This window comes from Rhipicephalus sanguineus, chromosome 9, assembly GCF_013339695.2.
Source record: "Rhipicephalus sanguineus isolate Rsan-2018 chromosome 9, BIME_Rsan_1.4, whole genome shotgun sequence".
NCBI classification, from domain to species: Eukaryota; Metazoa; Arthropoda; class Arachnida; order Ixodida; family Ixodidae; genus Rhipicephalus; species Rhipicephalus sanguineus.
This window is the reverse complement of record NC_051184.2, coordinates 31,243,533-31,258,229: the sequence shown is the minus strand read 5'-3', so window position 1 is coordinate 31,258,229 and position 14,697 is coordinate 31,243,533. Positions and strand designations below refer to the sequence as shown.

Below are 14,697 nucleotides of genomic sequence, written 5' to 3'. Positions count from 1 at the left end.
TTACGTGCCAGAACCGCGATATGATTATGAGGCACGCCGTAGTGGAGGGCTCCGGAAATTTTGGTCATCTGGTGTTCTTTAACGTGCACTGACATCGCACAGTACACGGGCCTCTAGCATTTCGCCTCCATCGAAATGCGATCGCCGCGGCCGGGATCGAACCCGCGGCCATCGGGTCAGCAGCCGTAACCGCTACGCCACCGCAGCGGTCTTTGTTAAAACAGTCTGGAGCTGCAGTAAAACGGCATGTCATAGATAAATCAACAGTATAAATGTACCATGTAGTCATATAAACACCGCTTTTCTTCGCTTAACATAAACACATAAATAAAGGTGTTCGCCTATAACTTGGCAAAACGTTGTCGTGTTGGTGGTGCAATATTTTGAATTTTTATATCGTGGCGCAGTATTCGAAACACACTAAACGGACATTTTGTAGCGTTAGCTACACTGGCCTAGGCGAGCCAGTTTCGCGTGCCTCCTCAAGAGCCGTGCTGCGCATGCGCGAGGATCAGTGATGTCACACATTTAGCGCACCGGAGCCGGCACCTCCCGCGCACTCCGCCGCGTGCGACTCGCCGCCGCCGGTCTGCGCTTTCCAGACGTGACAGATGTACTGGCAACGGCGCGCGCGCAGCTATTCGCCTTCGCTGTGCAGTCGCCGTCTGACACTGCGCTGGAGCCGCTTGATATCGCCTCTGACTGGTGTTTGCCAGTGTGGTATATGGAGAAGGAGAGCGCAAATGCTGCTCAACGGCGCAGACGAGTGGAGAAGCTTAACTCATGGGATCGCGAAGTAGTTGCCTGGCAAAATAAATATACATGTGCCACAAAATACGTATACCGTGTGTGTGTCATTGGAGCAGCAGTAAGCATGATAATCAAGCTAATCCTAGACAATCAGGAAAGCTAAGAATAATCAGCTGAACATTTGCTAACGCTAGGTCATCCTGACATAGCCGAGCTAAGCCACTGCAACATTTTTTCGACCTCGCCTATATAGGTCGGATCGGTGTGAATTTTAGCGAATGGTGGCGGCAACAGCACGTCCGAAGCATTTCCATGTGTTACACTGTCGAATGCATCCGATATTATAACGTGAGCGCTGACTATGTAGTTCGTCGTCTTCATGTGTACACGCATATCATCGTAATCAGGTCGATTCCACGAAAGATCGAAAAAGGGTGTATATTTGATGTTTCCGATTTTCCTGATAATTTTGTATGTTGTGCACATATGATTGCACAGCACGAAATCGCAGTTCGTTTTCAAATAAAAAATTTTTTCATCACAGCAAAATTCGACAAGTGTCGCCGGTTGACGACGACCATTTTACGAAGAATGCGTTTTCGTAACTTCGGAACCATGCTGGCAGCCACTGAAGCTATATATTACAAATATCTTTCTTTTTGGCGGAAGTAGAAGTAAAGAGGAAATAGCTCTTATCATTTCATGGAATTCTGAGTAAATTATGTATTTTTAAAAAATCACGAAAAACGCTGTGTTTTTGAAAATCAGTCAAATTTGGGACGTTATGGCTACTTCTGTGAACATCTTAGCTTGTTCATATTTGCAGTATGAATAGGCCTTTATGTGAATAATGAACATCTGCATTTGTATTTCTCTAATAATTTTCAAAGTAGTAAATTTTCATGCTCGAAACACCAAAAAGAGAAAAGTGCTCCTCCATTCAAAAATCTATAATAAAAAAAACCCAATCTCAATTTTGTTCAAAGTCCCCCAAAATGTTCTCAAAGGACTGCAGAATGATATTATGAAAAAACATGTTGCATCATTTTTATTACAACAAAAGCAGAAAATGTCAAACATTGTGTTTCCAGAGCGTGGTGGCTACTGCGCAAAGGACATCTCTAGTAACAAGAAAATACAGTAACACGTCTTTTTTTCTTTTCTGAGCTTCGCTAAACAACAGTAATGATCTATGGTCGGAAATTGGGAACTGTTTTGTAAAGAAAAAGACCGTTACAATTAAATGCATTCGCGTGGTTTGCGACTTCACGCCAGTGTTAGACATCCCTCAGTCCACAGTATGCACTTTCAGTTGTAGCCTCCTTTTCTTTCATCTATTTCAGTTGAGTATAATTCATATCTTGAATGCTAAAGAACGCATTCCCTCCATGCGTCTCTTATGATGATGTGCTGTGCCAGAATTGAGAGATTGGTATAAAAGCCAAGGTCTCTTCATGAATGGAAATGAATTTCTGGAGAGCGGTCGCCAAGAGGTGTGGTTTTTGTTGGCCCAAATGTGTACGTTGTCAAACCTTATGTGATCAATGCAGAGTTTAAAAAGAATCGTTTACGCGAAGATTGGTGGCAGCAGTTCTGGCCACGGACAAAACACGTTTTGTTTGCATTGCATCTGCTTTGTTTTGCATATCCTTCTTTCTCTTGAAGGAGTGCTGGCAGATCTGGTTTCCCTCTTGAATTGAGCGCGCATCCTGCTTCATGACCCTCCGCAAAAGAGTCTTGATCCGATATCTTCTACGTAATGAAAATTCTGCTGCAGCGGAATTTTCTTTTTGTGCACCATGAGGCAGTCCGTACAAAATCTCGTCCATGGCTATAACCCCTACCCATAGCCACCTTCAGAGCGTAGGATAGTGATCGCATCAAAGTGAAGCACAATTTGGATGCTTAACTTCTATCTCAGGTGGTGTTTGGCTGACTGGCACAGCCGTACTCGTTGCTGTCGTCTGCTCAGGCGGGCGTCCATCGCGCCGCCCTTTGCACCTGTCCGCCTAACGCATGCTACTCCGTTTACACGAAGGCGTGTAGCGCGGGCCACTCGATCCGCCACACGATGCGCACGGTGTGGATCCAGAGACCGGGCGGGAGAGCGACGAGCGGTGAAAAATGTATCGTGTAACCAACGCAATCGACACCCCAGCTTTTTCTCGTGCACAGCGACAAAGCCTGGCAAACAATGTGTGGCTGCTGTGCTTAGGTTGCACTGCGGTAGTCGCCGTTCACCACTGCCGCCATTTGCGATTTCTCACATTCTTACAATGCATGATCGACTCAGCTACACATATTTCGCGTTTAGCTTCGTTACTTCTATATAAGCTCATTTACTAAAAAAAAAAAATTATCCAGAGGAATGAAAATGTCCGTGCTGCCCGTCGACGAGGAATGTAAGTGGTGTCGCAAATGCATTTAATTGGAACGATGTTTTTTTTTCTTTACAAAACAGTTCCCACTTTCCAACAATAGATCATTACTGCTGTTTAGCGAAGCTCAGAGAAGAAAAAAGACGTGTTACTGTATTTTCTTGCTACTAGAGATGTCCTTTACGCAGTGGCCACCACGCTCTGGAAACACAATGTTTGACATTTTCTGTTTTTGTTCTGATAAAAATGATGCAACATGTTTTTTCATAATATCATTCTGCAGTCCTTTGAGAACATTTTGGTGGACTTTGAACAAAATTGAGATTGGGTTTTTTTTATTATAGATTTTTGAATGGAGGAGCACTTTTCTCTTTTTGGTGTTTCGAGCATGAAAATTTACTACTTTAAAAATTATTAGAGAAATACAAATGCAGAGGTTCATTATTCACATAAAGGCCTATTCATACTGCAAATATGAACAAGCTAAGATGTTCACAGAAGTAGCCATAGCGTCCCAAATTTGACAGATTTTCAAAAACGCAGCGTTTTTCGTGAATTTTTAAAAATACATAATTTACTCAGAATTCTATGAAATGATAAGAGCTATTTTCTCTTTACTTCTACTTCCGCCAAAAAGAAAGATATTTGTAGTATATAGCTTCAGTGGCTGCCAGCATGGTTCCAAAGTTACGAAAACGCATTCTTCGTAAAATGGTCGTCGTCAACCGGCGACACTTGTCGAATTTTGCTGTGTTTAAAAAAATTTTTATTTGAAAACGAACTGCGATTTCGTGCTGTGCAATCATATGTGCACAACATACAAAATTATCAGGAAAATCGGAAACATCAAATATACACCCTTTTTCGATCTTTCGTGGAATCGACCATCAGGCGTTCCGTACACGCAAGATCCTTTTAACGACCGTTATGACGAATAGACTCCACATAATTCGCTATGCAGCTAGTCGTGCTCTCGCACAAAAGGCGCGAACGTTTGCGATGCGTTCGTTATTATGCAAATTTGTCACCTCTCACGAAAACATTTACATATGTTCCAATAATCATCCCACAATGCATCGTTGCCACATAACCACCACGACGCCAGCGTGCTGCACTGCAAGGGCGAGACAGCTCCTCCTAAGTTAACGAATGACCCAAAGTTCGATATGTCCTTCGTTCGTTACGAAGGTTGTTACATACACGAGTACCGGCCAGTAAGTGTGACGTGTTCGATATAGAGCGTAATTCGAAATATCCGGGTTTGCTGTATACGGCTTCGAACACTCGTGTAGTCGCTTCCGAGTTAATTTCGAAGATGAGGGAGAATGCAATACGCACTGTAGTGCCCGAGGAGGTTACAGGATAATGCTCTAAATATAAACGTGAGCGATCGCGACGGAGCTTCTGCAGCCTGTCACTTTGTGACAGATTGAGCGGCTGTGTTTCCTTTATCAATTTTTTTTTTCGTTCAAGGAACAGTGCGCAGTGAGCGCCGTGGTCATTCTGGCAGTCCCCGCAAAGCTTGATCGAGTAAACAGGACAGCTGACATATTGTGTATCTCATGCTTGTCCTGACGACAGAGCTACATACATAGCCGCCAAATCAAAAGAAATTGAAGAAAGGGACGGCATGAAGGTTAAAGGGACACTAAAGGGGAACGCCTAAACTTGTTTAGACTGCTAGGGTAGCCTCTTGAAATCTCTATTTTTCGTGAATTTAGCGGTCAGAAGTAGATTACGATAGGGGCGGGGGGGCTCGATGAGGGCTGAACTTTAAGTTTTAAAGGAAAAGAGGGAAACGAGTTTTCTTGCATTAGTTAATTTAAATTTCACTATGTCAATAACACCACTGATGCCGCGAGTAGATGTTTGATAAGTCATATAACACACAAAAGCAAAAGACAGTTACGCGACGCCATGACTCGCCATGGCATCGCGTGCGTTATTATCACGTCGCGTGCGTTTATTGCAAAAATGGGTTATTACTGGAGATAGTGAAGGCAAAACTTGTCGGTTAAAATGGTAGCTTGGTTATTCGGCTCTTTAGCAGGGCTTCGTGGGCAAAGATTGACATGGATCGATATTATGTTTTCTTCTTCACATGGAGAACGGGTGAAGGGCAATGCGATCGCTAGTGGCGCCAAGGATAATGTGCTCCGCCAAAACAATACATGACGTTCAATTGCACGTATACACAGACATTATATTGTTAACAGGAAGTTGATAGAAGCAAGTCACGTCTGTAGTGATTTCTGCAATGTAATACCGCCAGGGCCCGCAGTAGATATCCGTTTATTACCGTTTAAGAGAAAAAAAAATAACTAATGCATTCAAGCGGGAAAAAATAATCATGGAACGGCTCAATGCGGTAACTCCTCCACCTCTGCACTCGCGGTAGTGGATGGCGACGGAGCCCTAAGCTCAGCCGCTAGCAAAGAGCGCGGTTAGGCTAGCAAAGAGCGCCATAGCCGAGCAGGCCGCCATAGCTTTAGCGATGATCGACCCCTCGCACACCAGCGTCTTCACAGACTCCCGCGCCGTCATTCGGGCTTACGAAACCGGCAATATCGCGCGTGAAGCAGCCCACATTTTACATACACTCTAGCACACGGGCTCGCATTAAACTCCTCAGGACATTTCAATAAAGCTCTTGACCTACCGACCGACCGACTGCAATGTACTTCGCCACACATTTTTCGTAATGAACGCCTCGACACTGGCGTCATCCTCGGAATTCCTTGAAAGAATTCGTAAATGGCGACGTGTCAGTCGGCTCTGTTTGAGATCTCGAAGGCTATGCTGTCGCTAATTGTATTTATATATATATATATATTATATATATATATATATATTATATATATATATATATATATATAACATACCTTACAGGCTCTCGTTAGAGCATAGGGTAAGGGGGGCATACAGAAAAAAGAAAGAGCAATGAACACGTATACAGTTGAACTATACAAATTGAATACTAACAGCAATAATGAAACATTGATTACAAAAAAAATACAGTCACCAATTCAATGCACATCCATACAAATGTCTATGAAATGATACTAGGTGTAGTGAGAGAGTAGTTTCTCGCGGAACGCGTTGTTGTTAGTTATTGAAACTATTACGTCGGGAAGATCATTCCACAGTGAGATTGCCTGCGGCAAAGCAGATAGGTTGAATGCGAGTGTTCTGCCAAAAATACGCCTAAAGCTCCGCTTATTTCACATGCGTGCAGACATGCGATCCGGTGTGTTTAGGGGGAAAGGGGATGGATTTCTGCTATGAATGTACTTGTGAAACAACACAAGGAGGGCTATTTTGTGGCGGATATCCAATGGCTGTAAACCGATCTCGCGTTTAATTTGTGATACACTACTATGACGTTGGTAGTTCTGAGTGATGAAGCGGGCTGCTCTGTTTTGAATGGCTTCGATCATCTGTGTTAAATAGAGTTGATAAGGTGACCAAACTGGCGAGACATATTCTAACTGTGGACGTACGAATGTTAAATAGGCTATTTTGCGGACTCTCAATGTGAGTAATGTAGATTTCGACGCAAATAACCTAGTGTTTTAGATGCCTTGGAGCAAATGGAAATATGTGGGAAGACCATGAAAATTTAGAGTCAATAATAACCCCTAGATATTTGTATGAGGTGGTTCGAGATACTTCGCTATTGTTAATTTTATATGAAAAAGTGGAAAGCGAGTTTTTTTCGGGAAACCGAGATTATTTTACATTTTGAAGTGTTCAAGCTCATTAACCACTTGGCACACCAACTGCAAACGAGGTCTAGGTCACTTTGAAGGGCCTCATGATCACAGGAAGATGTTATGGTTCGATAAATGACACAGTCATCTGCGAAAAGGCGTGTGCGGGATGAAATGTTAGTAGGCAGATCATTGATGAAGATTAGGAAGAGTAGAGGGCCAAGGACGCTACCCTGAGGCACTCCTGGAGTGAATTCTGCGACATCTGAATGAGAATCATTTGCAGATGTGAACTGTTCACGAAATGAAAGAAAATTTCGGAGCCGTGATAGCGTTAAGTAGTCCAATTTAAGTGAAGACAGTTTGGAAATCAGACGACAATGGGCGACACGGTGCTTCGAAAAATCTAGGAAAGTGCAGTCTGTCTGTGCGTTCATGTCCAAGTTAGTCTGTAGGTCTGAAATCCAGTAGTTGTGTATCGCAAGAGAAACCTTTCCTAAAGCCATGTTGTGCGGAGCTACAAAAATTGTTTGATTCAAGATGACTGTAAATGTGCCGGAAGCATTCGGCGGAGCCGGAAACTTGTCATCGCGGGGCCATGGTTTGAACGCAAACGTATTCAAATTGTGTACTTGCCTTTTATACCGGTGCCAATCGCTGTGGTTGTGTTCCTCACAGCATGGAACACGAATTTCGGAGCTGCCACGGCCGTCGACACGGCCGTTGACGGGAGACCTGTAAATGAAGGCAGCGATTTCAGCGCTCGATCGGTGATCCGTCACACTAGGAAGTATATAGGCTTAGAGCGTAATGGTGTTGAACGCAACCCCGCCCTCATGCCCTGAGCATCCCAGCTTCATTTAGCTTTCTTGAAAGTTAATGCCAGTGGTTTCTAAACGTAAGCCGATATAAGGCTGATAGTAATGCTGAAGTAGATTGGACCATAAGTTGGTAACAAAAGGTAGAGTCCACTCGGACTCACTCAAGAAATATATTTTGCGTTTAGGGGTCACTCGGACTCAGACTCACCAATATTTTCCTCAACTGGACTCACTCTGACTCAGACTCACTAAAACTTCCTTCAACTGGACTCACTCGGACTCAAACTCACCAAAATATTACTCACCCAGTCTCACTCACTCAGACTCATGGCCCGATCTAAGTCTGAGTGATTCTGAGTGAGTGGACTCATGAGTGAGTTTACCGACCTATGCTGATAACTGCATGGGCTGAATTGATAGGAAGAAGCGGATATTACTTTCGCAGGAAATAAAAAGAAAACACTCGATGAATTTACAGGAATTTCACTAAACAAAATTAAATTTGATAAACTGGAGCGTACATATTGCAAATATTAAATACCTGGCTATAGTCAGGTATTTGAGACGTCACACCCACTTGAGAAAGGATCTGGTACCATAAAGGTTGATTTGTAGAGTTCAACGTCCCAAAGCGACCCACCCAGGCAACTGTGAAACAATGATGCCAGTATTGCGGCAAGCACCGTCAGCCTTCTCTGTCCGCCCACCTAGGTAGCTTAGCACGTAGGATGTCGCGCTTCTAAGCTCGAGGGCGCGAGTTCGATTCCCAGACACGGCGGCCGCATTTTGATGGGGGGCGGAATGCAAATAATTAACAGTGCTTAGATTTAAGCTAATTCACGTTAAAGAACCCCATGGTGGTCGAAATTTCCGCAGCCCCCCGCTACGGCGTCTCTCATGATCTTGTGGTTTTGAACACGTGAAGAAGAGAGATAGAAAGAAAGAGGAAGAGAAAACTCGAGAGAAATAAAGGGAACAAAGAAATAAAAATATAGAAAGACAGAGGAAGGCATAGAAAAAGAGAAAATAGATAGAAATAAACAAACACGAAAAAAAAAGAAAGAAAAAAAACAGAGAGCAAGACAGAAAGAGAAAAATAAAGAGAAATAAAGATAGAAATAGCGAGAAAGAGAAATGGAGAGAAACAAATAGAAAGGAACAGATGAAAAAAAAAAGATACAAGAAAGAAAGAAAAAAATAGAGAGAAACTAGGAAGGCCACCCAGCTGCACTCTTCCTTCACGCTTGCCACTTCTAGTGTGAATTAAGCTGCCTTAATTTTTTTTTAGAGTCGTCGTGTGTTTCTTGTATACTTTAAATCTGTCGCGAAGCATGCGTATCACTTCATTTTTGATCCTATACCCGTCTGCGGTTGCATGCTAGGCGTACAGCCAGGCGCCTAAGCTCTCCAGAATATTCATTTAAAAACCTATTCTATCCTAGTAGGGGAGAGAGAGAGAGAGAAAGCAAAAGAAAATCAGGGAGCTTAACCATAGCTCACCGGATCTGCTACCCTACGCTGGTAGAGAGGGAGGAATTTCGCACAGTGATTTAGGGCTAACTATATACTATCTCTTCAAATAGAAGCAAGAAAAGGAAAAACCCCTTCCCCCAGCACAGGGTAGCCAGCCGGTCTAAGAACTGGCTAACCTCCCTGTCTTTCCTTGTTTCTTCCTTCCTTCCTTCAAATAGAAGCATGTTGTCCTTGGACTCGACCAATCGGGGGGGGGCGGGGGGACTCTGCGACGATACCTTGCCCCCTCCCCCTAATGGGGAACCCTGCTCACGCCCATGAGTGGGAGAGAGAAACTACACATGGAAACGACGAGTTCCAGCGTATACTCCTGTCTCGAAGTGTTACAGGTGCCGTATATCCAAAAAAAAAAAAAATCGGCAGGAAGTGGAAGATGGAAGCTTGCGATGAAAATATCCGTAAACAGGGGATGGGTGCTCGAGCCGACGTTTCGACAAGTGGACTTGTCTTCTTCAAGGCTGGAAGTTCCAGCCTTGGAGAAGACGAGTCCACTTGTTGAAACGTCCCCTAGAGCACCCACCCCCTGTTTATGGATTTTTTTCAGATGCCTTATATGCAGGTTAATTATCGATCGGACTTACCGGCGACCGCTCCGGCAACTGGAGACACGACGCTCCTGGTCGCATCGAGAATGGCCCCTGGTGCCGAGGCAACGGTGCGAGTGAGCGCATTATCCGTCAGAGGTGCTGCCACGTCCCTCACTCTGTCCAGAGCGCTTCTCGCTAACGAAAACATCGTCCCTGTGATCTGTGGCTCCTTCCACCTCGTCACTTAGCACAACACCGCCCAAGAGAGAAAAAAGCAGGCGTTCGTGTCGCTCGGATCACGACCGCGGACCGCCTCGAAACGACGCAGTAAGTCAGTGCAACCAACCTCAAACGATCCATTTGTTTTGTTTGCTTTTTGAAGCATCTATTTCTTGTTCAACTGGGTTATCGATCACTGATAACTGTCATATATGGTCAAGCGGCATTGTTTGAAAACGCGCTCGCTTGAACAATGGCACGTACGTACATCAGTGCGTTTCCCCGAGTAATAAAAAAAAAGCACACACAAACAGTCTACGGTGTATTGTATAGGTATAGCTCTATAAAGAACGGGGCCCGCGACGTATACTGGGGTGCATCTGCGTGCGTCACTCCTCACAGACTCAACATCTAACGATTCATTTCATTTTGCGCGCTCGGTGGGTTCGCGGAGCGAGCGAGCGCAATGAATTGCAAAACTCTTGCGTTCCAGTAGTATATGGTATAGACAGGCGTGCGCAGGATTCCCCATTAGCTATAGGGTGGGCATTGTTTCATCGCAGCGCATTGCCCCCCCCTCCCCCCCCTCTTTTGGCCGAGTCCAAATCTCAATGGATGACAAAAAAAGTGAAATCCATCCCTCCCTTCTACGTCAGTGACTGGGAGGGCACTAAATTTCGGTGCCCTTCCGACTGCTAAAGTTCAGCTTAGCACGGCCGTAGAGAAGCCAAAAGGACTTTGAGCGAGTCGGTGTGTAGATTGCTTAGTTATGCTCGACTGTGGCTTAAAATACATTTTGTTAAAAAATGGGGGGTGGGGGGGTCGGAAGAGAAGAGACAAAAGTAAGCGCTGCTTCACTTTCTTCTCTTCTCCCCCTTTCGCGTAGAGAAGCGGCCGTCGTATAAGTGACATCATCGTCGTTTTAAGTTTAATTCGTTCTAATGTGTTGTACACAACATATAGTATATAGAACAGAATTAGAGGCGATGTTACAACTGCATCGCTTCATATACGGAGCGATGCAGTTATAACATTTGCGCATAACATTCTCGCAACGCCGTACGTATACGTACGACGTTGCGCGAACGTATGGCAAGCTGATGCATGCATGACACAACTTCGCCGCCATGGAAAGAAATGCACGCTGGCTCGCTACCGTTTCTTTCTATGTCCTTACTACCACTTTATAACTTAAAATTAGCCTGCCTGGTTGTAGAATGAAAGTCTTTATGCCAGTGCGAATGAAACTGTAAGGCAGATTGGTAGATATAAGTAGTGCCGTAAAACAGTGATCCCCGCTATCGGCCATGCCATGCTGAATGCGCCGGTTCTCGTCCGATCCCCGAAGCTAAAGGGGTATTCAGACGGGGGAGAAATGCTCGGGGGATAAAGGCGGAGCCTAGTGACGTCAGCTCGCGAGGACAACCCACGAAACATGGAACCACTATAAAATGTTTTATAGAGCATTATAGAGGTTTTAAACGTTTTAAATACATTTTATAGATGTTTTGTGTTTCATGGGAAGTCTCCACAAATGCCCCCCACTCACACGGACGAGGCGAACGGAGGGGGAGACCAGTGTTACTAGACTACTCTGGTGGCTTGCACCACTCGTTTGACGAGCTGCAGACGACCATGCAGCTGCAGACTGTACTACTAAAACTTTAGCGCAAAACGAGCACGGCGGACAAAGAAACGACGAAGACAGGCGCCTGTCTTCGTCGTTTCTTTGTCCGCCGTGCTCGTTTTGCGCTAAAGTTTTATTATTATGGAATACCAACTAGCCCGCTCTCACACCTTGCTGCAGACTGTACACCCGCTGCTGCTCTCTGCAGGAGCAAGTGCAACAATGTGGCCAAACAAGAGCCCGAAATTTCGCTATATCCCCCACCGCCGGGGGACTGTTTGTCCTTTCGGGGAAAAGGTCCCCGTCTCCTCCGAGGAGGCGCGGGGGGATCACGCCCACTCGCTACTCCGTGACGTCGCGGTCACGTGATCCGCTATCCCCCCGTCTCCCCCGAGCATTTCTCCCCCGTCTGAATACCCCTTTAGCAGCATTGGGCTTGGTCAGTACTTGCGAGGGAGACCACATGGGAACACCGAGTGCTGATGGCGCCTTTCTTTTTTCGTCCTCGATTTACATTGGTTATTTACTTTTATTACAAGTCAAGATCGAGTCATTGGTAAGGCACATTGGTAGATATAAGTAATGTCGTAAAACAGTGCTTCGATCCCGCCATCGGCCATACCATGCTGCAGTAAAACCGCCAGCTCTGTCTTAAAAGCAAAGTATTCGCTGAATCTTTTAACAAAGGTAGCTTACCAGCTTCATTCAAAAAAAGCGCATACCGTACTGATCCTGAAAAGTGAAGACCCTGTACAACGGAAACATGTGTCAAGCTGGGCGGATAAGATTGACTAATGTTGACTACAAAATACTAATGAAAGTTCTAGCCAAGGAGGTTAAAAAACCTCCTTGGTTCTAGGGATGCGGTTGCAAACAGTCATATGTACATTGGTTGGTCCGCACCAGACCTGTGAAATAAAAGGAAGGTCAATTTTTACGAATATTCATACAACACGAAGCATATTGGAGTGCTGTGACGCTTCAGAGGAGTTATAAATGTTGCAAATTGATCTTGCGAAAGCTTTTGATCTAGTTTGTCATAGCATTCTAAGATGTTAGAACATTTTGGCGCTGGCTCTGTGATACTCCAGGGTGTTAAAATGGCTTATGACAATTGTTCAACAAAGTCCATTGTGAACCGCCAGTTAACTGAAAGAATTAATGTATGTTCACCTGTAATGCAAGGTTGCCCACTTTCGCCATTATTATTTGCTTTGTACATAGAACCCATCTGTGTAGCTATTACAAAAAATTCAAGTTTTCAAGGTTTTCATTTAGAGAAGCATGTGAGGCGAAGATATTAGCATATGCTGATGATGTTGCCGCATTTTGCAGCAATCAGGAGAGCGTAACCTTTTCCATGAACGTTGTGCGAAGGTTTTGGGACGCTACTGGTAGCATTGTAAACTTAGACAAGTGTGCCGGCCTATGGCATGGAAATTGAGAAATGTTCCCAGCGGTCTACGAATGAGTGAAATGGTTAAATAAGCCTAATACCTATCTCGGTGTACCACTAGACAAATATCGAAAAAATGATGACCTGTGGGCTGAAGAAACCGAAGAGCTCTCTGTTCTGACGCAGAAATGGGGAGGACGTGATACAACCGTCTTCGCACGTGCGACAATATGCAACGTCTTCTTGGTATCGCGGTTGGTCTATACTCTGTTCCAGAAGTTCCGTGCAGCACTGTGGAAGAATCCTGTAGCCTTGGCTCTGCTGCACGGAACTTCTGGAACAGAGTCTGGAACAGAGTACTCTGTTCCAGAAGTTCCGTGCAGCACTGTGGAAGGCTCGTGTAGCCTTGGCTCTGTTGCACGGAACTTCTGGAACAGAGTATACTTCTTGCTGTCGTGCTCCAGGATCAACATTCAGAGGATTCATATACAGGGTGTCCCAGCGATCACGCAGCACGATTTAAAAAAAGAGCAACGGCGTTACGCGAAGCAAACCTACTGCATATTGTTCCTAGCACACTGGAGTAGCCACTGCTATTTGTTTCATTAATGAGGTTTGATGAATTAGTCATAATTATATTTGTAACTCGACAAGTACTCACCTAATTGTCAAAATGTCAATGAGGCGTATGTAGGCATGTTCAAAGGACATCTAACTGCGCAATTTTTAACAACGTACTAATTACGTGCTCATTTTTTCCGGCTGTTAAAGAAAGCCCGCGAAATATGAAAAATAACACGGGACTACGCTCCCACCCGCAAAGGAAACCAGCGCCCTCAAATAAGCTTACTGCAAACAACCGCTTTGCCTGTTCGTTGCGATAGACAGCGCTCCGCATTTTGGCAAGGGTACAGGTCGGGAAAAAATGAGCGCGCAATTAGCACGTTGTTAAAGTAGCGCAATTAGATGCCATTTGTGCATGCCTACATACGCCTCATTGACATTTTGACAATTAGGTGAGTACTTGTGGAGTTACAAATATAGTTATGACTAATTAATTAAACCTCATTAACGAAAAAAGTAGCAGTGGCTACTCCAGTGCACTAGGAACAATATGAAGAAGGTTCGCTTCGCGTAACGCCGTTCCTCTTTTTTTTAAATCGTGCTGCGTGATAGCTGGGACACCCTGTATAGGCTTAGGGCAGTTTACGTATGCCAGTCCCAGTATGAACGGACAAGCCGCAACAACCGTTTCTTAAGAGTAAAAAGAGGAGGGTTGTCCTTACCACACCTATTCTTGAGGCAAGTTGTTTCAAGGTTTCTTTTTATACGTGACCAGTGCGACCCATTTTTACGGGCTTTTTTTGTTGTTGTTTTTAAATCAGGCTTGCATCAGCTTTTCCAAACTTTATTACTGCTTCAAATGATGAGCTGCGTTATGGTGTCAATAGCTTTATGCGAGGAGTTGTTTCGGCTTTTCGATTTCTCAGTGCCAGATTTAGTTTAGATTATCTGGCTAATGTCACTCGAAAGCGTTTGATGAGAGATTCGATTGAAAGTGTTTTTCCTGTTCCTTTGTATCGATCTATGTATAGTGGAGACCAAGGAGAAGACGTCTTGAAGAAAGTGAAAAAAAATGATCGTACCTGCCGGAGTAAAAACGGTCTTTTTTTAAGTTACACACTGATACGCTGCCGGTCAAAACGTGGCTAGAACAAGGCGACTTCTTACCGTGG

At 44.5% G+C, this 14,697-nt stretch overlaps 1 protein-coding gene across 1 annotated transcript in view; it reads right to left on the bottom strand.

Annotated features, from left to right (window-relative positions):
- The window catches only part of LOC119404911 (uncharacterized), a 16,404-nt gene extending 6,339 nt beyond the window's left edge, over window positions 1-10,065 (bottom strand). Inside the window, exons 1-2 of the mRNA XM_037671603.2 lie at window positions 9,774-10,065; window positions 7,475-7,573 (exon numbers count right to left, since the gene is read on the bottom strand). Of these exons, the coding sequence (XP_037527531.1) occupies window positions 7,475-7,573; window positions 9,774-9,927 (253 nt within the window). The 5' untranslated portion in view covers window positions 9,928-10,065. The remainder of the gene's footprint in view (window positions 1-7,474; window positions 7,574-9,773) is intronic.
- Window positions 10,066-14,697: the final 4,632 nt, after the last annotated feature.